The 26,255-nt window shown below is 41.2% G+C and overlaps 1 protein-coding gene across 1 annotated transcript in view; it reads right to left on the bottom strand.

Annotated features, from left to right (window-relative positions):
- The window catches only part of KIF26B (kinesin family member 26B), a 763,222-nt gene that overhangs the window by 120,601 nt on the left and 616,366 nt on the right, over nt 1–26,255 (bottom strand). The window contains exon 6 of the mRNA XM_060243792.1: nt 10,176–10,382. Coding sequence (XP_060099775.1) covers nt 10,176–10,382 — 207 coding nt within the window. The remainder of the gene's footprint in view (nt 1–10,175; nt 10,383–26,255) is intronic.

Genomic DNA, 26,255 nt, shown 5'->3' with positions numbered 1-26,255 from the left:
GTAGCAAGCCAATTGACATTGGTGAAGGATTGGGTACAGAGTGGATGTCTGGCCTAGGGATCCCAGTGCTCACGGGGAGGGGAAGATATGACGGTGGGAGCAGACAGTATTATATGGGAAGGAGGCAGAGACAAAACAGTGCTCGGCCCTCTTCCAGCCTGCGTCCCATCCCGAGGGTGGCAGGTAGTGGGGCTAAGAGGGATAGCCAGCCTCCGTCATTGGTGTTATGTAATGCCAGGTCCATAAATAATAAGACCTCAATCCTTAGGGATTACCTGCTTAAGCAGGATATGGACCTGGCTTGCGTGACCGAGACCTGGGTGCGGGATGGAGAGACGGTGGCTCTCTCCCAGATGGCGCCCCCGGGTTACTCGGTCTTTCACCAATCACGGACAACTGGCAGGGGGGGAGGGGTGGCGCTATTCATACGGGAGGGTTACTCCTTCAGGGCTCTCCCGGCCCCAACGATCAAGGGCTTGGAATGTGTCGGTCTGGCGTGGGGAGTGGGGGAGGGGTTGGCGATTTGGCTGGTGTACCGTCCGCCTAACGCACCAGCCAGCGCCTTACCAGCCCTGATGGAGGCGGTGGCGGGCTGGGCGTTGGAGTTCCCAAGACTTATGGTCTTGGGTGACTTCAATGTCCATGCGGACGACATGGCCTCCAATCAGGCGCTGGACCTAATATCTTCCATGGCGACACTGGGACTCTCCCAATTTGTCACCACCCCCACGCATCAGGCCGGGCACATGTTAGACTTGATCTTTGCGTCCGGGATTTCGGTGGACGGTATCGCAGTAGAAGCGGTGCCATGGTCGGACCACCTAGCCCTCAAGGCTCGTGTGGGTGCGCCGCCTCAACCCTGTATGGGCGGCGAGCCTATTTTGGCTCGCCCGCGGAGCCTGATGGATCCAGAACGGTTCCAAAGGGCTCTGCGGGACCCCTGGCCCCCTAGCAATTCCCTTGATGGCCTGGTAGTGACCCGGCATGACAGGCTATCCAGAGCCAACAACGAGATTGCACCCCGGCGTCCTCTGCGCCCCTGAAGTAGGCTGGCTCCCTGGTACACCTTGGAGCTACGCCAGCTGAAACAGGGACTCAGACGACTAGAGAGGCGGTGGCGGCATACTCGTGATGAAGCGACAAGAACATCCTATAGAACGTTTATGAAGACGTATGAGATGGCAGTCAAAGCCGCAAAGAAAGATTACTTTGCGACTAGGATTGCATCTGCAAATTCACGCCCGGCACAATTATTTAGGATAATTGAGAATTTGACCACTCTGCCCCAAGGCAGACCAAATATGAGAGAATTGGAAATAGGCTGTGAGGCTTTTGCGAAATTTTTTGCAGACAAAATCTTGTTGCTCCGCCAGGACCTTCCTGCCACATTGGATGCAGTACAAGAACCCGGGGCTCCGTGCCTGTCTTCTGATGTTACCTTGGATCACTTCGACGCGCTCAGTCTTGGGGAAGTCGATGAAATTCTCTCAACTGTACGCCCTACAACTTGTGATCTTGACCCATGCCCCTCGTGGCTAATTAAATCTTGTCAGAGGGAGCTCAGATATCCTATACGGGATATCATAAATAGATCCCTCTTGGAAGGGCAATTTCCAACATCTCTGAAAGAGGCCATGGTCCGCCCTCTCCTAAAAAAGAGTACAGCAGATCCGGCCGAATTGGCGAATTACCGACCGGTCTCAAACCTACCATTTTTAGGTAAGGTTATAGAGAGGGCAGTGGCGTTACAGCTGCAGAGCTTTTTAGATGACACTTCCGCCTTAGACCCTTACCAGTCCGGCTTTCGTCCGGGTTATGGGACGGAGACAGTGCTGGTCGCCTTGGTGGATGACCTCCAGCGGCATCTGGATCGAGGCGGTGTGGCGGTGCTGATGTTGTTGGACCTGTCGGCCGCGTTCGACACGGTCGATCATCGGCTACTGGCCTGCCGGCTCGCCGACGCAGGGATAAGGGGGTTGGCCTTAGAGTGGCTCTCCTCCTTCCTTGATGGACGGGGACAAAGGGTGGCAATTGGAGGGGAGCTGTCCCGGAGGCACCCACTAGTGTGTGGGGTGCCACAAGGGGCAGTTCTCTCCCTGATGTTGTTTAACATCTACATGCGCCCCCTTGCCCAGATTGCCCGGAGGTTTGGGCTTGGGTGCCATCAATACGCAGATGACACCCAGCTCTATCTACTAATGGACGGCCGACCTGACTCCGTCCCAGAAAGCCTGGACCTAGCATTGCAAGCCGTGGCAGGTTGGCTCAGACTGAGTGGGCTGAAGTTGAATCCAACGAAGACAGAGGTCCTTTGCTTGGGTCGCGGTGCTCTGGGAAGGGAAATCCCCTTGCCGGCTTTTGACGGTGTGCTGCTGAAAGCAGCCCATAAGGTCAGGAGCTTGAGGGTCCTTCTGGAGCCTTCATTATCAATGGAGGCACAGATAGCGGCCGCTGCCAAGTCCGCGTTCTTTCATCTTCGACGGGCGAAGCAGTTGGCCCCCTTCCTGGAGCGCCGTGACCTAGCAACGGTGATCCATGCTACGGTCACCTCAAGACTAGATTACTGCAACGCCCTCTACATGGGGCTGCCCTTGTGCCGAACTCGGCGGCTGCAGCTGGTGCAGAATGCGGCGGCTAGGCTATTGTTAGGGCTCCCAAGGTGGGAGCACATACAGCCGGGGCTATGCGGACTGCACTGGCTGCCAGTGGTATACCGAGTTCGTTACAAGGTGCTGGTTATTACCTTTAAAGCCCTATATGGCCGAGGACCTGCCTACCTGAGGTACCGTCTTTCCCCATATGAGCCCCAGAGAGCGCTGAGATCAGCTGGGAAAAACCAGCTGAATATCCCTGGGCCAAGGGAGACCAGATTGAAGGCCACCCGAGACCGGGCCTTCTCTATTGCTGCTCCACTGCTGTGGAATCAACTCCCGGAGGAGGTGCGGGCCCTACGATGCTTAGATCAATTTCGTAGGGCCTGTAAGACCCACCTCTTCAAAATAGCCTTCAACCAATGACAAACCGGGAAATGCCATTGAAAATGCTTTTAATTACTGAATTCTGCTGAAGACCTAACGCTTAGTACCATGTTGATATTGCTACTGTTAATTTTAATTTAATTGTAATAATTGTAAATTGTTTTAACTGTGATTTTATAAGTAAACTGATGTATAATGTATTTTATGTTGTAAGCCGCCCTGAGCCTGCCCCGGCGGGGAGGGCGGGATAGAAATAAAAAGTTATTATATTATTATATATTATTATTACTTCTGACGTTTCACAGGTTCAATTCTACTCCTATCGCTTGTGTTCAGTACATATATAAAGCTGCAAGGTGAGATCATTTGGAACTTTATGTTACCAAGCATCTTTATGACACCCACCATTTTTTTTCATCTGGCACAGCCCTTTTAGTCTCATTGCAGTCTCATTGCAGACTGAAGCGAAAAGGAGAAAAAAAGGCAAAACCTTTGTGTTACAGCCTTGACTGTGGAAACAGCCAATGTGTGAACACTGATATTCTCTATAAAATTCAGATATTTCAGTCCAGTGTCTGCCTTCAACAATCTCAAGGCTGTATTACTGGAATGCACTCTGAATGAGGGCTGTCCTTGTCGCAAAGGAGGCAAAATTACAGAGTACACGGGCACGGGCCTTCTCTGTTATAGCCCCGTGCCTTTGGAATCAACTTCCGGAGGAAGTACGGGCCCTGCGGAATTTGGACCAATTCCGCAGGGTCTGTAAGACCATTCTTTTCAAGCAGGCTTTTGTAGACGTTGATAGGATGGCTATTTAATCTACCAACGATTTATCTAGTGACCCCTGCCATAATATAAGTGTACAGAATAACATCAGGAAGATCACCGCCGTTTAAACTATGGAATGACCCAGACAGTTGGAACTGGTTTTTAGATCGTTGTTTTAAATTAATGTATAATTTAAATGTTGTTTTAAATCACCTTATATTGTATAATTTTAGTGAACTGTTGTTAGCCGCCCTGAGCCTGCCTAGGCGGGGAGGGCGGGATATAAATAAAATTTATTATTATTATTATTATTATTATTATTATTATTATTATTATTATTATTATTATTATTATTATTATTATACTGGTACAGTGTGCCACCTCCTTATTTTTGGAAGGGATAAAGTACTGGTTGTATGTTAATTAACATTGCATTTTCAACACCTGCATACCAAGGCCAGATAGCAATGTAACGTAAAGAAGCATTTTTGGAAGCCACGGAACAATTGTAAAACCATATTATCTGGGGACTCACCACAACATCTTTCAGGTGTGTTGCATGGTTTAGAGTTTTTTTTTTGGGGGGGGGGGTTGTTTGTTATTTTTAATTTTTTTAAAATTTGATCTGCTTTGCTAATTATGGTGGTTTAATCTACTGAGACCCTAAACATAGTTCATCATTTCTTTTTCCCCCCCCATTTTTTTAAAAAAATTATTATTCCAAACATAACATACATACATAACCACGTAATTCTAGCATACTATACAACATACATCTTCTAACTCTTGCACCCACACCTACCACCCTTCCACCCATCCATACAAGGAGCTTAAAGGGTATTACTATTATACAGTTTCTATTTTGTCCTATCAATTCCCAAGTTTCTGGCCCAAACATAAATTGGTTCCCATGTCTTTCTACATTCTTGTAAATTTCCATCTCTTAACCTTGTGGTCAGTGTATCTATTTCAGCAGCTTCAAATAATTTTAATAAAAATTCTCTATCAGGTATTTTAGCGACTTTCCAGTATTTTGCATATAGAATTCTAGTGACCGTAATTATATGGAGTAATAGTTTTTTCTCCGTTTTGGGAACACTCTCTTTACAAATACTTAATAAATACAGTTCCGGTGCATGTTGGAATCTTATTTTTAAATTTTTTTGGCTCCAGATATTAATTTAGGTCCAGTATTTTTTGGCATGTTCGCACTGCCACCATATGTGGTATAGTGACCCCTTTATTTTTCTACATTTCCAGCATTTGTTTGAATAGTTCGGATATATTTTAGCCAACCTTTCTGGGGTAAGATACCAGTGGTACATCATTTTGTATAAATTTTCTTTGAAAACCGAGGATTTTGTCAACTTTACATTTTGTTTCCAAAGTTTTTCCCATTCTGCCAAATCAATAGAAAATCCAAAGTCTTCTAACCATTTTATCCAACTCTCTTTCACTGTTTCATCTTGCATTTTAATTTGGAGTAGCCAATTATATATTTTTGAGATAAGTTTCTGATTATCTTGATGCAATGTATCAAATTCGTTTAGAGTTTTGGAAAAACCTAATTCTTTATCCGATTAATATCTTGACTTAACCTGATATCTAACCCATCAGTCCAATTTTACATTGTCATCTAATTTCAAGTTATTCTCCTTATCCAGCAATAGGCCATAATTATAATTAGTTCCCCAATCGTATAAATTTGGATGCGTAGAAGCCTCTACCAGAGACGTAGAAGCCTCTACCAGAGATAACCAAACTGGTGTATAAGTATAAAGCACATTTTTAACCTCTATCCACACACTGTATATCGACTTCCTTATCTCATGTCTTAAAAAAATATTGTTTCTCTGAGAAGTCTTATACCAAATATAATCATGCCAACCTTTTACTAATCCTGCCCCTTCAAGTATTAATAATCTTTTATTTTCCAATACAAGCCAATCTTTTACCCATACTAAACAGCATGCTTTGTAGTATAGTCTCCATTCAGGTAATGCAAACCCTCTTCTTAGTTTGCTTTCTTGCAAAACTTTTAATTTTATTCTCGGTTTTTTATTCTGCCAGATAAATGACATAACCATTTTGTTGAGTTGTTGAAAAAAGGTTCTTGGTAAGATAATTGGAACTATCTGAAACAGAAATAAAACTCTAGGTAATACATTCATTTTGATTGTTGCCACTTGCCCCAAGAGTGAGATTTGCAGGTCTCTCCATCTATCTAGGTCAATTCTAATTTCTTTTTTAAAAAATTCATAATTGTCTCGTTGTAGTGTCTTCAAATCGTTCGTTAAATAAATACCTAAATATTTTATTTTAATTTCATGCTTAAACCCCAATCTCCGTTCTAATTGCTCAATTTGCTCCTTACTCATATTTTTGGTCAAAAATTTGGTTTTATGTACATTAACTTTGAATCCCGATACCTCTCCATATTGTTTTAATTTTTCCTTCAGATGTCCAATAGAAGAATTGGGGTCTTCTAATATAAATATATCGTCTGCAAAGGCCTGAATTTTAAACTCTTCATTTTTAATTTTTGCACCCCTAACTTCAGCATCCTCTCTTATTGTCTTTGTTAAAAATTCCAAAGTTAGGACAAAAAGTAAGGGAGACAAGGGACATCCTTGCCTAGTTCCTTGTTCTATTTCTATTAAATCAGTGGTGCATCCATTAAAATTTATCTTTGCACTTTGCTTGGTGTATATAGCTTCCACTAGTTTTCTGAATATTTCTCCACAACCAACTGCTGCTAATGATTTTATAATAAATTTCCAATTGACATTATCAAACACCTTTTCTGGATCTAACATGATGCCCGCAAATTGCTTCTCAGGGTGTTCTCGGTAATATTCTAAGATGTTTAAAATAAATCTTATGTTCTGACACATCATCCTTCCCGGCACAAAACCTGTTTGATCTTCCTGAACTATTGTAGAAATTAGTTTTTTAAGCCTGTTGGATAGAATTGCTGCAAAGATTTTATAATCAGCGTTTAGTAGCGAGATTGGCCTATAGTTTCTAATGTCCGATGGATCAATCCCTTCTTTATGGATCAATGAGATCAGTGCCTCTCTCCACGATGTTGGCATCAGAGCAGTTTCTTGTATTTCTTCTATTACCTTTTTGTAAGGAATCAGAAGAACCTCCTCAAAAGATTTAAAGACTTCAATCGGTAATCCATCCGGACCCGGTGTTTTGTTACTTTTCTGTCTTTTTATAGCTTCAATTATTGCATGTATTGTAATGGGGTTCTCTAACATTTCCTGTTGCTCCTTGGTTAATTGTTTCATCTTAACATTCTCTATATATTCTTCTTGGGGTTGTTCAAAAATCTCCTGTTTTTTATATAATTTCTGATAAAATTTTTGAGCAATTCCTTTCATTAAGTCCTTTTGTACAACCTCTTCCCCTTTGTCATTTTTTAAAGATCTTATGATTCTTTTTTCTCTTTCTTTCTTGAGTTTGTACGCCAACCATTTGCTAGTTTTGTTGGCACTTTCAAAATAATTTTGCTTCGCCCACTTCAGTTTCTTCTCCACTTCTTCAGTAAGCACCAGGTTTATTTCATGCTGTATAGATTATATCTTTAATTTCATTTCTTTTGTATCGTTAACTTTTTGCTGTTTCTCATGTCCTTAATTTTGTTACTAACTCATTATATGATTTCATCCGTTCTTTCTTTCTTCTTGCAGCGTAACTGATAGCGATTCCTCGGAAGAAAGCTTTGAAGGCGTCCCAGGTCGTAGTTCATCATTTCTACAAGGATGGCACTTCCCACAGTGTTTAGTCTTTGTTTCTTTGTAAAAACTGTAGAAAGCAGTGATATTCACTCAGTAGCTCAAGAGCAATATATGGTTCTTCGACATGCCACCTATGCCTCTTCGGAGCAAAGCTTCCCAATGAGGCACCTGTCCTCTGTTCCAGGAAAGTGGGCAAGGCCATTGCCTGGTGGAGCTTGTGGTTGGCAAGTGGTTCCCACTGTGAAACAACCACCACTGAAGGGACTGAAGGATGGGTAAGCTGTGTGCCTACTTGAGGTAAAGGCTCCACAATAGGGATTGAAATAAGGGGGCTTTTTAGAAATTATCATTCATATGGCCCTAAGATTAAAAAAAAACACTTTTTAAAACACAAAACAACTTGTCCATGATGACTATATCAAGGTGGTGGAGGTGCAGGGGTTCTGTGTATGCCACTGAATGAGTTGGAAGAATGGAGCATACCACTGTTCAATGCTAAGCTAACATATGTAAGGAGAAAATTTAGCATGGAGATTCTACCCACCTCCTGTGACACTAGAGTTAAACTTAAAAGTAATTTTTAGTATAGGGAATCATTAATTTTTTAAACATACAGACTGATAAAGAGTTCCAAAAGAAAGCTTGCACACTATTTTGTATAATAGGTTTGACTTGCAAGCCCTTCTCAGCCCAGAGCCACAAGGGTAGCTAAGGTTCAACAGTGATGGCAAGAGATAATTCTGTGTGCTAAGAAATACTCCATTAATTTAAAAGGTTACAGCAGGGGTGTCAAATGTCTGCCCCATGGTCCACAACTGGCCCACCCAGAGCTTTAATCAGGCCTGTGTGCCTCTTTTCTCCCCCTCCTCTCCCTCCTGTTCTCACTCTTTGAATCTCCAAGGCTGACAAAGTTCCCTGCTCTTTCAGTTCTAGGATCTTTCTGCCCTGTCTTTTCTGGCTTAGAAAGAAACTCTCTCCATTTACAAAATAGTAACAATGTGTAATATAAAGTACATTCACCAAAACATCTTGAATAAACAATACACTAATGCAGTTACAAAACCATCCAGTGCACAACTGAATGCTGATGGATACAAATTGGTAGAGGCATTCCATGAATAAAAAGAAAAAAGAACTTAAGGAAGCCAGGAAATTTTGGCACTTCAAGTCTACTGTTCCAATATATATGACGACGGTCCCTTGAGGAAGGATAGTATATCTGAAATGAAATTGGACTGGTTCTGTTTTTTCGTCGGACTCATCATAAATCATTATGAATTCTGGACAGTAGCTATGTTGTGTATAGGATGGTTTTGTAACTTCATTAGTGTATTGTTTATTCAAGGTGTTCTGGTGAATGTAGTTTGTATTACACATTGTTACTATTTTGTAAACGGAGAGAGTGTTTCTTTCTAAATTTATGTACCTCCGTTGTGCCGATAATTTCTGTTGTCTTTTCTGGCTGCAGCAGGAAGCAAGCTGCAAGGAAAATGTGGAATGGATTTTCTCTTAAGGTCTCTGTAGTATCCAGATAGAATGGGCCCGAAGACCTTAATGGAAAATCCATTCCACATTTGCCTTGCAACTTGGTCTGTGCTGCAATGTGTTTCAATGGAGATAATTTGACTTTCAACATTCCTGTGGACAGCTGAAACCCATGATTCCTGTGTCCTTATAAATAAAGGGCTGCTGCTTTGAGTCAGCTTGTCTCTGCTGAATAGGCCTGACCTAGTGAGTACTCTAACCTGGGTACCCATAGCCAAAGGAAGATATTATACTGGAGAGCCATTGCCAATCTAAGTAGACCCCAGGATGGGAAAGAAGCTTGCAATGCCATTTCATTGTCTTCTCAGGCTCAGAGCATTTTATATTTATAGTTTCTGTTATCATCCATGTGCTTTTTCTTGTTATTTTATTCTTAAAATTGCATTGCCAAATCTCACTATTCCCCCACCTTTCATGTTTCCTCAGGTTCAGAGCATTTTATATCTTTACTTTCTGCAGTGATTCTTATGCGTTTCTTGATGTTTTATTTTAAAAATTGCATTGCCAAATCCTACTATTACCCCACCTTTCCATTTTAAACAATCTTTTTATTCTGTATTTTAAGTTAAAAAATAATGTTTTTAATTGGGTTTTTCTGCATCCTTTATAAAGTTTATAACTCCACTACTTCACATTACATTTTATGACACACATGACCCAGCCCCACAGAGTCCCATTTGTGTTAGATCCAGCCCACCTAACAAATCAGTTTGACACCATTGGGTTGTAGTTATATACTTAATATTAACCTTATGTGTGTGTGTGTGTGTTTGGTGGGGTGGCACACGGGACATGAAGCTCTTTTGATTGATGGTAACTGAACATGGCTTTCCGTGAGCTGCAGAGTTCCACTGGTATAAAGTTTTGCTTCCTACTCCACATTCTGGATAAGTGCTGGAAGTTCCAAACATGAAAGCTATACTCCAAGAAGCATACAGCTCTAAATCTTACAGTTCAAGTGTAGATTGGTCACCCTGGGGCAGGTAGTACCTCTATGGCTATGGTAGCATATGCTCTGGCACTACTTGAATTCTGTCTTGAATGTTATTTATTTAAAAATCAATATAATATCAATGTTGGGAATAATAATACTACAAGTCTCAAGACCAATACATTGCCAGTTTGACTTAATGTCTACCTGAGAGGCATCTTGCGGGAAAACTGCATCAAATGCAAACATCTTAGGTGGCACTTGACTGCTCCTCTTTTGGGAGGAGTTCTGGTCTCCACAAGACAGTGGGTCATACAGAGTAATCTGCTTCTTGCGAGGATCAACCTTCAAGAAGGAGCTGGATTCAGAAGAGTCCCTGGCCAGGGTAGAACAAATGCGCACCATGACCTTCACCTGTCAGCAAAAAACAAACAGAATTGTACACATTTGATTAGGCTACATAAATAACAACAAAGACATGAATATTTAAAATGAGATTTCATCATTGGTTCGGTCAAGTCATTTCAGGTCAGGGTAACAGCACAGGGGAAGGTTTAAGACCTTTCTGCATGCATGCCACAATGCTAATCCAGAAGAGGAACTGAACATACAGGAATCAAGACAACATTTTTTTTTTTGTTCGATTTATATCCCGCCCTAACAACAGCCGGGCAGTGGCATTCTGCACTAGCTGCAACTTCCGGGTTCGGCACAGGGGCAGCCCCATGTAGAGGGCATTGCAGTAGTCCAGCCTGAAGGTGACCATTGCATGGATCACTGTTGCCAGATTGCCGTTCTCCAGGAAAGGGGCCAACTGCCTTGCCCGCCTAAGATGAAAAAATGCAGACTTGGCAGTGGCTGCTATCTGGGCCTCCATAGTTAGAGTAGGCTCCAATAGCACGCCCAGGCTCCTAACCCTGTGCGCCGCTGTCAAAGGCACACCATTGAGGGCTGGTAAGGGAATCTCCCTCCCTGGACCACGGCGACCCAAGCAAAGGACCTCTGTCTTCGCTGGATTTAGTTTCAGCCCGCTCAGCCTGAGCCATCTAGACACGGCTTGCAATGCCAGGTCCAGGTTTTCTGGGACACAGGCAGGCTGGCCGTCCATAAGCAGATAGAGCTGGGTGTCATCAGCGTACTGGTGGCAATCCAGCCCATATCTCCGGGCAATCTGGGCAAGAGGGTGCATGTAGATGTTAAACAACATCAGGGAAGGAACTGCTCCCTGAGGGACCCCGCAATTAAGCGGGCACCTCCGGGACAGTTCACTCCCAATCGCCACTCTTTGTCCCCGACCCTCAAGGAAAGAGGCAAGCCATTGTAAAGCCAACCCCTGAATCCCCACGTCGGCGAGACGGCGGGTCAGCAACCGATGGTCGACCGTATCGAACACTGCCGATAGGTCTAACAATATCAGTACCGCTGAGCCGCCTCGGTCCAGATGCCGCTGAAGATCATCTACCAGGGCAACCAGCACTGTCTCCGTCCCATGACCCGGGCGGAAGCCCGACTGATGGGAGTCGAGGACGGAAGCATCCTCCAGGAAACATGCAAGTTACCATGACATTGTGACATTGTGATTGTTTACAGGTCGAGTCCATGGTCCCCATCCTGCAAACTCGATCTTATGAATACTGACCATCAGTTAAAGAAATACCTAGTGAAATGTCACATATAAACTGATAACAACCAGCACCAGTGAGAGAAGCCAATCTCATTCAATAGTTCATCACAGATATTAAAGAGCACGGAACAAGAATAGATCCTGTTCAATTTAAGTCCCAACTTGCTGCCTCTGCACTGAGAGCTCTTTGACTCCTATCTGTAATGAAAGAATCAGACCAATGGAGGGCTTTCCCTTTTATAGTCTGTGATCAATAATAATAATAATAATAATTGCAGATTTATTCCCCACCCTTCTCTCTGAATCAGAGACTCAAAGCGGCTTACAATCTCCTGTATCTTCTCCCCCCCACAACAGACACCCTGTGAGGTGGGTGGGGCTGAGAGGACTCTCACAGCAGCTTCCCTTTCAAGGACAACCTCTACCAGAGCTATGGCTGACCCAAGGCCATTCCAGCAGGTGCAAGTGGAGGAGTGGGGAATCAAACCCGGTTCTCCCAGATAAGAGTCTGCACACTTAACCACTACACCAAACTGGCTCTCTTAAAGCTGTAACTTGATTTTTCTCAGCATGGTAACTATGGCTGTGATCACACATACTAAATAATGCACTTTCCAACTGGATATTGCCAGGTCACACAGTAAAATCCAATTGGAAAGTGCACTGAAAATGGATTGAAAGTGCATTATTAAGTATGTGTCATTGCAGCCTTTGTCTCCCTTTTCTCTTCCCCCCGCCCACAGGCTGATCCCCACTCCAAACACAACTGAACTTGAATACAACTGATTGACTCCTATCTGTAGGGAAAGAATCAAACTAGTGGTGGGAACTGGAAGTTTGAAAAATTATCCTGAGAAAGAACACACAACTGTAGTTATCTCTTAGTTATAAGACTTAGGGACTGTACAAGATGCTTTAATTTCTCTTCATATTAGGGTTGCCAGGTCTGTGATGGGAAATACCTGAATACTTTGGGGGTGGAGCCAGGAGAGGGCATGGTACAATGTCATGGAGGCCACCCTTCAAATCTGCCATTTTCTCCAAGGGAGCTGTTCTCTGTCAATTGGAGATCAGTTGTAAAAGCGGGAGATCTCCAGGACCCATCTGGAGGCTGGCAACCCTACTTCATATTAGAGTTATTTTAAGCCATTTCTTATTCTGATAGTCCATCAGCAGATCCAAAAATATTACAGCTGCCAAAAATAGTTTCTGTAGTACTACTAGGTACACATCAATTGAATGAACTGAATGAAGATGATCAATATCTTAAGGATGATCCTAAAAATGGAATAAACTGCCATACTTGGCTACCAGATTTCTGACTACAAAACTGTATACATTTTCAAAGAATAAGGGCAATAAATCTTGTCAGCTCAAACAGTTTGGAAAATTCATCTGTTTTATAGATTATGATGTGGTTCTTTTCTGTGATTGGAGCAGAGAATTTAAAGAGAAGAGGAAACATTTTTTAAATACACAGTGTATATCAGCTCTTTTTGTGTACTAACCAGAATGAACACCTGCATAATTGCATGACACAGTAATACCTTATACACAGGGGTTGTTTTGTAGAAAAATAGGTGGTGAAGCTCATTAGCATAACTCATTAGCATATGCCACCCCCCTCCCCACCAGCCAAAAGCAACCCGATGCAAGAAAGGAGAGTCCCGGACACATGAAGCCTGCTTGGGCTGGCTAGAGATGCAGCCAGCCAAAGCAGGCCTCTCTCAGCTGGGGCTCTCCTTGGCCTCCCTCCCAACAGTCAAAAGGCCAGCAAGCTACCCACCACCCAAAATGACATAAGAAGTGGAGAAAGGATAGTGTGGGATTCTCCAGGAGTTAATGAGGGCTCCTGGAGTTGTGGCAAAGCTCCTGGTGGCTGGCTGGCTGCCCACTCTCCTAATCCAGGGATTGTTAGGCAGCTGCACCTATTATTCAATGGACAAGGTAGGTGGAGAGGAAGAGGGGGGACCCTCAGAAAGATTCAGGAGCTGTGCTCCTGTGAGCTCCTGCTGAATTCAAGGCCTGATTATACATGTGCTCCTTCTGCATGTACATAAGGGGGGAAAAATTGCCTAAATTATTTTGGACAGCAAGATGAAAGAATTGATCTCTAGAACTGCTGTGTGCTCAGCAACTTTTACCTTAAGAGTGCCAAAGTAACATCTGGTTTATTGCTGTTGTCAGGTATAATATGATACCATGATATAAACACTACATAGGTATTCTTGAATTGTATATTTATTACAAAAAGGTAGCTATTATGTAAAATCAGTTTGTTGCATCTACCTCAAGTTTTAATAGTAATTAAAAAGCTTCCAGTTTACTACAAAAGACCTTGCATTCTTTTGTTGTTTCTCTGAAGAAGGTAATTGTATCATGCAAAGAGTGTGTCATTATCTATAAGCATTCTATCTTTTTTACTGTAATTGCTTAGATGTCTTTGATTCTTTAGCTGTACACAGGAATGTAATAAACACATTGTAACAATGTTGAATTATAAATATATTTATTTATAATTTAGCCCATTAAATAAGCACATGTAAAAATCAGTTGTAGCCCAAATTGCTCATGCCCTGACTTTCAGTCTTGAGCCCATCCCCAAATTTCAGGCCCAATTACATTTCTGACTTTTCAGTTTTAAGTAAAAACTGAATTTTAGTTCAACATATTTAGGCAGACGTTTATGTTAATACTCCAGGAAAGCCCTTCTGATTTACATCTGTACAAATAGACTTGGCCCTACTTAAAGCTTAACCATCTTCTTCCCATCTAACAGATGACGTTACTTTAGGGTAAACAAGTACAATTCTGTAGTTAACTAATCTCAGTTAACAGAGCGAGAAGTGATCACATGTCTTTCTAGATCTTAACAAGTTGCCCATTCAAAACAGCGTCATTTTCTTAAGCAATGCACAACAATATATTGCACTGAGTAGTAATATTGACATTCTTAACCAACCATGAATGTTGAACACGTGTCTTATACATCTTATCTTATATATCTTATACATACAATCAGACTACTGGTCAGTCTTCCCTTGTACTGTCTACTCTGAATGGCAATGGCTTTTCAATGTCTCGGGGAGATTTCCCCCCCCCCCTTATTTTATTAATCAAAGTTCATAATTTATACCCTGCCTTTCCGCTATCATCAGGTCCACCAAGGCAGCTAACAGATTTAAATCACACATAATAAAAACATGTCTTGGAAACCATTAAAAATGAACAAAACACATCATTAAAACAAAATCAAAATAAATACACATACAATAAAATAAAAAACTAAATTAAATCAAAAACAAGGCAAGAAGGATGGATCACTGAGGGAATGCCAGACAAAACAAAAAGTCTTCTCACCTGCTGGCAGAAGATGGCAACAGAAAGGGAAAGGTAAATTAAGTCTAGGGAGAGAGGTCTAGAGTTTCAGTGCCATCCATTACAAAAAAGGCCCTCTTCCAGGTTGTCACCCATCCACTCACAGAAAGTGGGGGCATCTAAAGGAAAACCTCAGAACATAATTGTAGTAGTTGAAAAGGTCTGTATAGGAGTAAGTGGTGCTTCAGGTATGCTGGTCCCATGACATATACAGTTTTTAAGGTCAACACCAGCACCTTGAAATGTGTCTGGAAACAGACTAGAAGCCTGTGTAGATAGGCCAAGACTGATCTGGTCCCTTTTCCAGTGTTGTTACCTGAGATCCTTTAACTGGAGATGCTAGGAATAGAACAAGGCCATGGTTGCAACCCTATGCACATTTACTTTTGAGTAAGCACTGTTGAACACAATGGGATTTAATTCAAAGTAAATAGGTATACGTGGAGCAATTTTTCCCCATGTTCACTTAAAAAAGACAAAATGCCCTGATCTCTTTGTTCCAGGTGTTTCATTTGTAAACTCAGAAAAATAATTTCCTTTCTCTCAAGGAAAGTCAAGATCCAATAATACTTGTAAAGGGGTGCATTGTTAAATGAAAAGTACTATAGACTTGCAAATTATAAAAGATTATAAATTATAAAAAGTTGTCTTTGGTAGGTAACTTAAAATTCAAGGAGATACCATAGCGATAGTTTTGAAAATAGTAAGTCAAATGGATTTCATCAGGCAGAACTGATGGAGCCATACGGCTGACTGCATTCCCATTTCACATGCAATTTATGAGTAAGTAGGTGTACTGGTCTTAAAGTCAGATGACGGTTGTGAAATACACTACACCAGGGAGTCAGCCTGAAGGAAGAAGAACTGCAATTCATTCAACTCAGAAGCAGCCCAAGACTTAATGGACATTTTTTAAAAATCTTTGCTTTGACCAAAAGAAAAATGCAGTCAAGATTACTGGAAATGTAATTAAAACTAATTTGCAATGTAAATGAAAGGGTTTCCCCTCCCCTCAGCCAGAAGGCAAAAACCCCAAGAGTTTATATGCCACATTATCTATAATGTTTTGTTGTTCCACCAATACTGCTAATGAAAAATTCTCTACAAACAGAACTTCAAAATATATTACTTGATATAAGATAGGGTTGCCATTAGTAATGTTTTTACATTAGAAATCTTATTGACTAGACAGTCTAGTGACATAATTTCATCCACTATGTGACTCCTGATTGGTTGGAATCACCAAGTGATTGATTAAAGGAGAAAGAGGCAGTAGCATAGGGACACAGTAAAATAGAAAGGGAAATAAGCACACAGATTAATTATTATAATTATTATTATTTTAAGTGTTTTCCTGGAATAAATTTTACCCCACCAAGCCACAAACTTGAAAATGGAGTTCAGTGCAGTCCTTCTTTTATGTAAGTGATTATGTCTTTGATACTACTGATCCTCACATGTTTCTCAGGTTAATTCTGTTTCTCTTTATTGGATTTATATCCCGCCGTCCCGCCAGAGCAGGCTCAGGGCGGCTCACAACACGTAAAAACAGTTCACATTACATTATTAAAATATAGAGGAAAACATATCCAAAGGTATATTGTAGAGCCATTTCTCTTAATTATTTTGAATTTATTAGTGTGATTGATTGAATAATAAAACCTCTTGCTGGGATTGTTAATAGGACAGAAGAAAGCTTTTATAAAAATGGTCATCTTTAAAAGTTCTTGAATAACCAAATGGGAATGTTTCTTCCCATGGTAGGTTGTTCATAACATTTTATGTGGTTTCTTTAAATGTTTTATGCTTGTTGTAACTGATCTCAAGAATTACCCCTGAGTCATAAATGTAAGCAGAATCTACTTTATAGTCTTATTTCTGGACTCTTCAAATGTCACTGCTGAAATTCTGATTCAGTGGCATGTGAATGATTGTTCTTCACAGATCTTTGTCATGGAAGAGCTATGTATTAACTATCACAAACTCAGCATTGTAATACGGAGAGTACAGTATTAGCACCCCTCCGTACCCAACAGTTACACTTGCATTTTTGGATTATTTAGTTCTTTGTGTGATGCCTAAGACTAGAGCATTTTCACTTTGGGTAGAGTGTCTTTATGAACCACTTGTCTCATTAGTCATTCTGGCACCTTTTATTGGACATACATTGCATGGGGAGGGAGTAAGCTGGAGTGGCACTGTCCGTGGAGACAGAGGCAGAGCAGAGCTATCAAGCTATATTAGCACTCCATCAATGTAATGGCAATTGCTGACTGTAGAGCAGGCTTATTGGAGGTTAATGAAGAATGAGCTTTGTAATTCCTCATTGCTACTGCTTTAAATAATGAAAGGAAGCATAAATTTTTGCTGTAAGCAGCCACAAAATTGAACAGTGCAATAAAAATCTATATCTTATGACTTACACATTTCTTGACACAATGGATGTAAACCTAAAAGCTTCTTGCAAAGGACTGGGAAACGAACATCTATAAAACAAAACCAACATCGAACTTTATGCCTTTATTATCACTCTGTTATTATTCAATTATAAGGTTCAAAGTCACATTGAAAGTCAGTCAGGATTTTATCAGCCCCTCTGGAATATATAAACAGGGCAAGTCTAATGGGAAGCATGATGAAACATTTGCCAGGGCCCTGATCCATAGAGTGGCAGGAGGGAATGGCAGGAGCTAAATACATGGCATTCTAATGCTATGATCTCACTTCTGGTGCAACCTGAGAAATTATGTCATTGTGTTGGTGCACTACTCTAGGATTCCCTCAAAAATATGTGGTAAAACAGAGTCCTAGAGCATCATACCAATGCAATCACATCCCTTCCAGGAGTGTCACAGCATCAGAATGCCATATATTTGTATGTCTCATTCCCTGTCTACCTCCCACCATTGCTGATATTTGGCTAGAAAACTTTATGTGGAGTAGAGATGGGCTTCTTGGATAAGTGTATTTGGTTGCATTTTTGTGACCAATGCAAAAAAATCAACAGCAAGGAGCTCATGAAAGGGTTAATGTGAAAGCCCACCAGTTTGCTTGATTAGCCTCTGAGCCCAGCTGATGTGGGGTGGGAGGAGTGCTGCTATTGACCCTTGAAGCTCTATATGGTTTGAGAGCAGCATATTTCAAATAGTATCTGCATCAGAGGAACATAGAATAGGAAAAAAACCCCCAATGAATTTTCAAGTGGTAAATTCCCATTCCCAGACTATAAGCAAAACGCACTGTAAGTAGTTTTGGTTTTCTCCCATATAATCAAAGTCTAAGTGTTTAAGAGTCTCTTCATTCTCTTTTCTGCATTGCTGAAAAAAGCTTTGTTATATACCGCAGCTGCAAATATTAAGCAGAAGAGATTGTCTTCCACTCTGCAACAGGACAATATACTAGATGCCTGTCCTTTTGATGGATGTAGGATGTCTTACGGAGCTGCGTTCAGCACATCAATCAATACTTATATGTGCATATGTGCATCTGTCAATTCTTTCTGTATATGTTTTTGTATATGTACTTAGTACAAGTACAGCTGAGTTTAATTCTATCCCTGTAATCACTCTATAATGTCTATAATCCTTATTCTCATTTTACAATACTATCCTAAAGAATTTCTTTATTTGAAAACATGTCCTGTTCATTGCAGTCATAACAGTGTCATGCTCTCTAGTATTTCTTTCTTTCTGTGACGAGAAGAGCACAAAAGATTTGTGGATGTTCTCTCCCCTCATTGGTGGATCTGTATAATATGGCATGTAAAAGGAAGATACAAATGATCCTAAGGGACCATACACATCTGGGCCATTTGCTTTTTGAGATCTTACCGTCAGGTAGACGATATAGAGTGTTGAAGGCTAGGACAAACAGATTTAAGGACAGTTTCTATCCAAGTGCTGTGGTTAGGTTAAATGCAGGGTTATGAAGGATTATCTGTTTTAGATGTATTTAATGGTTTAAATGGTTTAAATGGTTTTATGAATGTTTAATGGTTTTATGAATGTTTATTTAATGGTTTAAATGGTTTTAATGGTTTTATGAATGTTTATCCGTTTTAGATGTATTTAAATGGTTTTAATGGTTTAAATGGTTTAATGGTTTTAGATGTATTTAAATGGTTTATGAATATGTGTGTTTGATGTGTTGGTATGTTTGTGGAAGAGCACCTCATTTCGTTGCTCTCTTTTTGTTGAGAACAATGACAATAAATTCATCTATCTATCTATCTATCTATCTATCTATCTATCTATCTATCTATCTATCTATCTATCTATGCTCCCTTTTGGTGTTGTTTATGTTGTTCTTAGAGGCCCCGTGGTGCAGAGTGGTAAAGCTGCAGTACTGCAGTCCTGAACTTTGCTCATGACCTGAGTTCAATCCTGGCAGAAGCTGGGTTCAGGTGGCCGGCTCAAGGTTCACTCAGCCTTCCGAGGTCGGTAAAATGAGTACCCAGCTTGCTGGGGGGAAAGTTTAGATGGGAAAAGCAATGGCAAACCACCCTGTAAAAAGTCTGCTGTGAAAACGTTGTGATGCGACGTCATCCTAGAGTCGGAAACGACTGGTGCTTGCACAGGGGACTACCTTTACCTTTTTATGTTGTTCTAAAAGCACAGCATACTAGGTATTTATCTTGGCCAGCTGACAATCTTAGTCCCCACATCCTCTCCACAGAATGCTTTTTGCAACTACATCAGAACTGAACACTTTCTCAGCCTTTCTCTGTGCATTGGATTAACAGTAAGAAAATATAGTCTCTCTCTCTGTCTGTCTGTCTACACACACAAACACACACCACCTATATAGAATGAAATAAAATAGTTGTAGGGTATGACGTTTCCCAACATGCCTTTGCTTGTCTTTATATAAAGATAGAAATAATAACTGGTCACCCTTTTAAAAGGTTGTTGGGTCTTTATTCTTTGCATTCCATTACAAGTGCTTTAAAAAGATAATTACACAATTAATGTTTATTTATTTATTTATTACTTTCAATTTAGATCCCGCCCTCTCCGCAAGCGGACTCAGGGCGGCTTACAACATCATAAAGTACAATCAATCCAATAAAACATATAAAACCATAATTTACTTATATCAATTTTAAAACCATTCTATAGCGCTGTTTCAGTACAGTATAGGTGGTATTGAATTCTTGACTGATCGCCAGCATTCTATAAGATGTCCGGTGGCAGCCCTTTTTCAGTCAAACAGCAAAGGCCTGTTTAAATAGTTCGGTCTTACAGGCCCTGCGGAACACAGACAAATCCCGCAGGGCCCTTATGGCTTCTGGAAGGGTGTTCCAAAGTTCTGGTGCTGCCACTGAAAAAGCCCTGGATCTCGTCACACACAGCCTGGCTTCTTTTGGGCCAGGGGCAGACAACAGATTTTTTGTCCCTGATCGCAGTGCTCTCTGGGGGATATATGGGGAAAGGCGGTCCCGTAGATAGGCAGGTCCCTGACCATAAAGGGCTTTGAAGGTTAATACCAACACCTTGAAGCGAACTCGGAACACAACAGGCAACCAGTGCAGCTCCCTCAGCACTGGCTGAATGTGCTCCCATCGCGGCAGCCCCATTAACAGCCGTGCCGCAGCATTCTGCACTAGCTGTAGTCTCCGGGTTAGCATTGAGGGCTTTCACATGTTCATACAATTATCATTTATCTGCTTCTACACTGCTGAATTGTTCAGTTTTTCAAATAAGAAGTAAAAACATGAGAATGTATATTTGGACAAAAAGATGAAATCTTCTTGCTTGAAGTTAATTTCTATTTATCATGGAAAAGATTTAAGTGGTGATATTATTTCATTTATCAATTGTAGGGCAGCTATAATCCCAGGTAAATTTATAGAATTTGCTACCCTCTTACTCTGACCACAAGAAACATGGAAAGGTATCAAAAATTCTTCAGTCACAAAAGACTGAGGTAATTAGCTACTTTCCCCCATCTGGCAAGTGTCAATTTAGCTCCATTAAATTGTGCCCTGAGCCTTAGGCATTTGGCATGAAATAGACAACAGTGTTTAAAATCCACATAGGGATTTCCCTAACTTTATAATGTTTGTGTAGCCTATCATCTTGCATGAAACCAAACAGATACCACAAAGTATATGGCTCTGCCTGGTCTCATATATGCAGCCACGTTTTTTACAACGCTGTTGTTAACTTCTTTTGGGACAGCAATTATACAGATTATATAGCAATTATACAGATACTGCGGTGAGTTTGACAGAGCATTTCCATTACTAAAGAAACTTGTATATCACTGACCATAAACATGATCAACAAAGCTTAAGCAGTTAGAGCGATGGACTAGGATCTAGGACACGCAGTTTGAATCAGCCCTACTCCACCATGGAAGCTTGCTGGATTACTTTGGCCCAGCTTGCTGGATGACCTTGACACTAGAGATGCTAGCCTCTCAGTCCAGGTCGAGGTTTCCCTGATTTTCTGGGCTTCAGTTTGCTGCCCCACCCCACATGGTGATGTCCTCCAATGTGATGTGGAAGTGATGTCATCACACCAGGACATCACATGGTGCCATTGCTTTTTGGGCAAAACTGTTTTTAAGCTCAACAACCCATAGTTTTGCCCAAAATGCAGAATGTCACTGTGCAATGTCCCACACTTCCACATGATGTCATTGCATCAGGGACATCGTGCGACAGCCCTGCCCATCCCCAGAACACCCCCCCCCCCCAAATCCTCCACCTGGAAAGCTGAGGAGACCTGGCAGCTCTCTCACACACCCTCAGTCAGACCTACTTCACAAGGTTGTTGTGAGGATAAGATGGAGGTGAAGAGAATGATATAAGATGTTCTGGTTCTGAGGAATATGAAGGATTTAAATAACTGTTCAGCACCCAAGTTATCAGCTCCTGAAAGGACTTGTTCTACCAATATATCTCAGCAGCACAGATGTATCACTGCCATTCAAGTATGGTTGCCAGCTTCCAGGTTGGTACCTGGAGACCTCCCACTATTACCTCTCCAAATGGCCAAGATCAGTTCCCCTGGAGAAAATTTATGCTTTGGAAGGTGGACTCTATGGCATTATATCATGCTGAGGTTTCTCCCCTTCACAAGCCCCTCCTTCCCTAGGCTCACCCCTCAAATCTCCAGATATTTCCCAACCTAGAGCTGGCAACCCTAATAGCAAGCAAGATGATAAATACAACCCAAGCAGAGAAATAATACACAGGTCAGACTCAGGTAGACCAGGTGAGGAAAAATGGTTCTCTGCAAAATGTACCTCAAGAGTCATCTATAGCAAAGTTTTTCTATAATTTTTGTTCTAAGTTAATTGCTAACCAGTAATGTACAGTGAATACCTTTACCCAGCCGTCATTTTGTAGAAAAATAGGTGGTGGAGCTCATCCAGGGATTGTTATGCAGCTGCAATACTATTCAATGGACAAGGAGGTGGGACTCTCAGAAGGAGGAAGTGGAACTCTCAGAAAGGTTCAGGAGCTGTGCTCCTGTGAATTCCCACTGAATCTGAGGCCTGCCTTTACCAGTTCTGCCTTTACCTGATTTTAATTCTGGGAATCTGGACCAAGCAGAATACAAATAGCATAAATCTGAACATCTATAAATACTATAGAAACCACTTTTTTCATATAGTCTGCTCCTCCCCAGATTCTTGCCATCCATGTGCACAGAATGAATGTGACTCACAGATGCAAGAGCTACAACACCACTGTGAATGTATGTTGAAACAGGCATATACAGTGAGGTATGCAGAACAATGAGAAGATAAGGTTTTCTGTTCTAAATTCTTCACAGATTCCAAATCCTATATTAAAACTGTCTTTAAAATACTGTGAAAGAAACAAGCATTTGTGTACAATCTAATACATTATACAGCTTTTTATACCGTATCTTTAATTACTTGGCTCTTCATCACTATTTCAAATATAAGACAGAACTAGAGGTAATTTCTAGGAAGCTAGATTGTTTGTTGTAGAATCAAGTACAATTTTAGCATGGAAAAAATGATAAAAATAGAAATTAACCCACTGAAATATGAAAAAAACAAGGAATATTCAGAGCCCAGATATGAAGGCAAACCGTCCTAGATATTATTTATGCCAATGGTTTCCATGATTACACACAAAGGAAGATTTTCAGTTCTGTACAGATAGTCAATAGAGTAAATAATGAGCATCAATGCAATCAGATAAGAAGTATTTGCATTATTTAAAGCTGAAATGGGGTGAGGTGACAAATTACAATGTAATATAGTGAACCATGCAAGAAAGCGGGACAAGTTGGAGAATGAAAGTTGATAATCAAATTCACTTAATAAAAAGGGACTGATTCAGATATCTGAGTAGATAAAAGGTTCAGCAGTTCAGTAGGTGAAAGCAAGTATAGACCAATTATAGACCACTGGGGTCCACCCCCACCACCTGGAATTTTACCCCCTGCCCCCACACCTGAAATTTTCTGCCTAGGGCCCTGAGGGAGAGCAGCCATCAAAGCCTGCAGCTGCAAAAAGCAGTTCTGCCTGTGGAAAGACTGTATTTTTCCACCTCCCCCCCCCACACACACACACCTCCTTGTTAATTTGTTGAATCGGAGTCTGAAGCTTCCAAAAATCTTTATTATCAGTTTCAGTTTGCTTTATTACGGTCCATGACCAAATACACAGCACAATGCAGGCCAACAACAACCACATAAAAATTGTAAAAATCAAGATGGACCTAAATAGGTGAAACGTAAGATATTTAAAAAATAAATGTGAAAATAAAATATAGGACATTAGTATGAATAATGAAATATGACAAATAATACAGTAGTGGTCAAACATCTTCTAGCTTAATAAATATAGTACATATAATAAAAAATTAAAAATTATACAGCTCCAGAAAAAATATTAACTAGAATACAGTGGTTAAAATTACAATCTGTTACCTCGACATTAACTTGTAAGAACCATAAAATGCAATTTGATTGCATGGGAACAAAATTTGGCAACTTTATGCATGGTCTCTGTATTTATATCAGTTTCAGTAGCATTTGTGATGGTATACAGAGTACTCAGGCATTTAAGAAAAAATAAAATACAAGCTTGGAAATATTAAAAAAACAGTCAGTTCAAGACCCCTCCTTTACATAATCCTCACGAATTCTCCTAGCTGCCGCCATAAATTTGGCACAATTAATTGTGAATTGGGGGTTAAAATCTGATAACAGCGTATTTCTGATTTTGAAATCAGAAAACCAGAGACATCTCTCCAACAAAGAATAAATGCACCTGGCTCATATGCCAGGGTACAGGCCACACCCAAACAAAACATGGTCAATTGTTTCAACTTTATCTGCACCACAAGGACAAACCTGCTCAGCTATAGGCACCTTTTTAAAGCGGCCCTCAACGACTGCTGAAGGAAAGATATTGCAACGGGCCACAGAAAAGGCCCTTCTGTGGGATGGTATTGTTAGAGTTGAGAGATAGGGGGCTGGAACTAACACATATCTCCTTTGAGGGGGAGCTAGATAATCCGGGACCTTGGCGATATCATTCTGTCTCTCAATGTCTTGTAGTCTCTGTTTGACTATGGCCCTGGCTTGATCCAGGGCCATTATCTGGAGAGATTCAGGTGAAAAGCCAAGTGTAGACAATTTCTGATGGATGGCTCTAACCCAAGAGGAACAATAACTATCCTTTAAAATCAACGAAGTGATATTCGTGGGGCAATGGCTGAGATTAAGCCAAGTGGTGATTGAAAGTAGGCTCACCCTAGCCTCTATCCTTAGCAAGCCAGTTTCCAAGCATAGTACTGCATTGGAAATGCAGGTTGGAAAGTTGAAAATGGCTCTCAAGAATTTGGACTGAATTTTCTCAAGGAGATCAAAACTTGATAAGGATGGAACCAACATAGTTCCATAAGTGAGTTGGGGTATTGTTTTGGCCAAGTAGAGTTTTAATGCAACTGGTATAAAATGCCCCCCTTTCGTGAGAAAAAACCTAATGGTGGCCTGGGTCGATTTGTGACCAGAATTGGCAGCATATTTGGTGAGCCTTCTTTGACCCTGAGGACTGAATCATGACCCCCAAATATTTGTAAATTGTTACCTGTTGTAGACTATGTCCATTTATATTCCATCTCCTTAGCCTGGGTTTTGGGCCAAAAGCCATTACTTTTGTTTTCTGATAATTAATCTCGAAGAGGTTATGATCACAATAAAGACCAAATTGAGCTAATGCCCTTCTAAGGCCTACTGGTGTTCTAGACAGCAAGATTGTGTCATTTGCAAAGAGTAAGGCTACCAGTTGCCTATCTGCCAGGGAGGGGGGATGAGTATCGACTAGATGGAAGTTGTTGATCATATCATTAATAAAGATGGCAAAAAGGGAAGGGGCCAGCATGCAGCCTTGCTTGACTCCTTTTAAAGTTGGAATAGGGTCAGTAAGGAGACCTTGCTTATTGCACCTGACCCTACTAGACGTGTTGGTATATAATGCCTGGATCAGGAATAAAAGTCTCCTGTCAATTGAGGTGGCACTTAACTTCTCCCATAATTTCCCTCTGGAAATGGAGTCAAAAGCAGATTTTAAGTCAATAAAGGCTGCATAAAGAAGAAGATTAAGAAGATGAAGATGATATTGGATTTATATCCCGCCCTCCACTCCGAAGAGTCTCAGAGCGGCTCACAATCTCCTTTACCTTCCTCCCCCACAACAGACACCCTGTGAGGTGGGTGGGGCTGGAGAGGGCTCTCACAGCAGCTGCCCTTTCAAGGACAACCTCTGCCAGAGCTATGGCTGACCCAAGGCCATACCAGCAGGTGCAAGTGGAGGAGTGGGGAATTAAACCTGGTTCTCCCAGATAAGAATCTGCGCGCTTAACCACAACACCAAACTGGCTGTTCTGCTGGTTTGCATATTTTTCTATCAAATGTGATAGAATCAAATTATGTCCCAACGTGGATCGCTCTTCCCTAAACCCAGCCTGCTCATCTACCAAATACCTTTCTTGAATCAGCCAGCACTGCAATTTCTCTAGAAGATGGCTAGCGTATAGTTTGCCCAGAATACTCAAGAGGCTGATTGGCCTATAATTGGCTGGATTATCCTTCTGCCCGGATTTAAAAAAAGGAATGATGATAGCCTCTCTCCAGGCCTCAGATAAATCCCCTATCAAATCTATATATGTAAACAATGGGGCCAAGAGAGAGGACCACTAGTCTATATTATCTTTCAATAGATCTGGGGGAATAAAATCAGGGCCTGGAGCTTTGCCTCTCTTGAGTTTACTGATCAAAGATCTAACTTCTCCA

The sequence above is a fragment of the Heteronotia binoei genome, chromosome 1 (genome assembly GCF_032191835.1).
Source record: "Heteronotia binoei isolate CCM8104 ecotype False Entrance Well chromosome 1, APGP_CSIRO_Hbin_v1, whole genome shotgun sequence".
Taxonomy (NCBI): domain Eukaryota; kingdom Metazoa; phylum Chordata; class Lepidosauria; order Squamata; family Gekkonidae; genus Heteronotia; species Heteronotia binoei.
The sequence above is the reverse complement of the archived record's forward strand: the minus strand, read 5'-3'. Positions and strand labels throughout refer to the sequence as shown.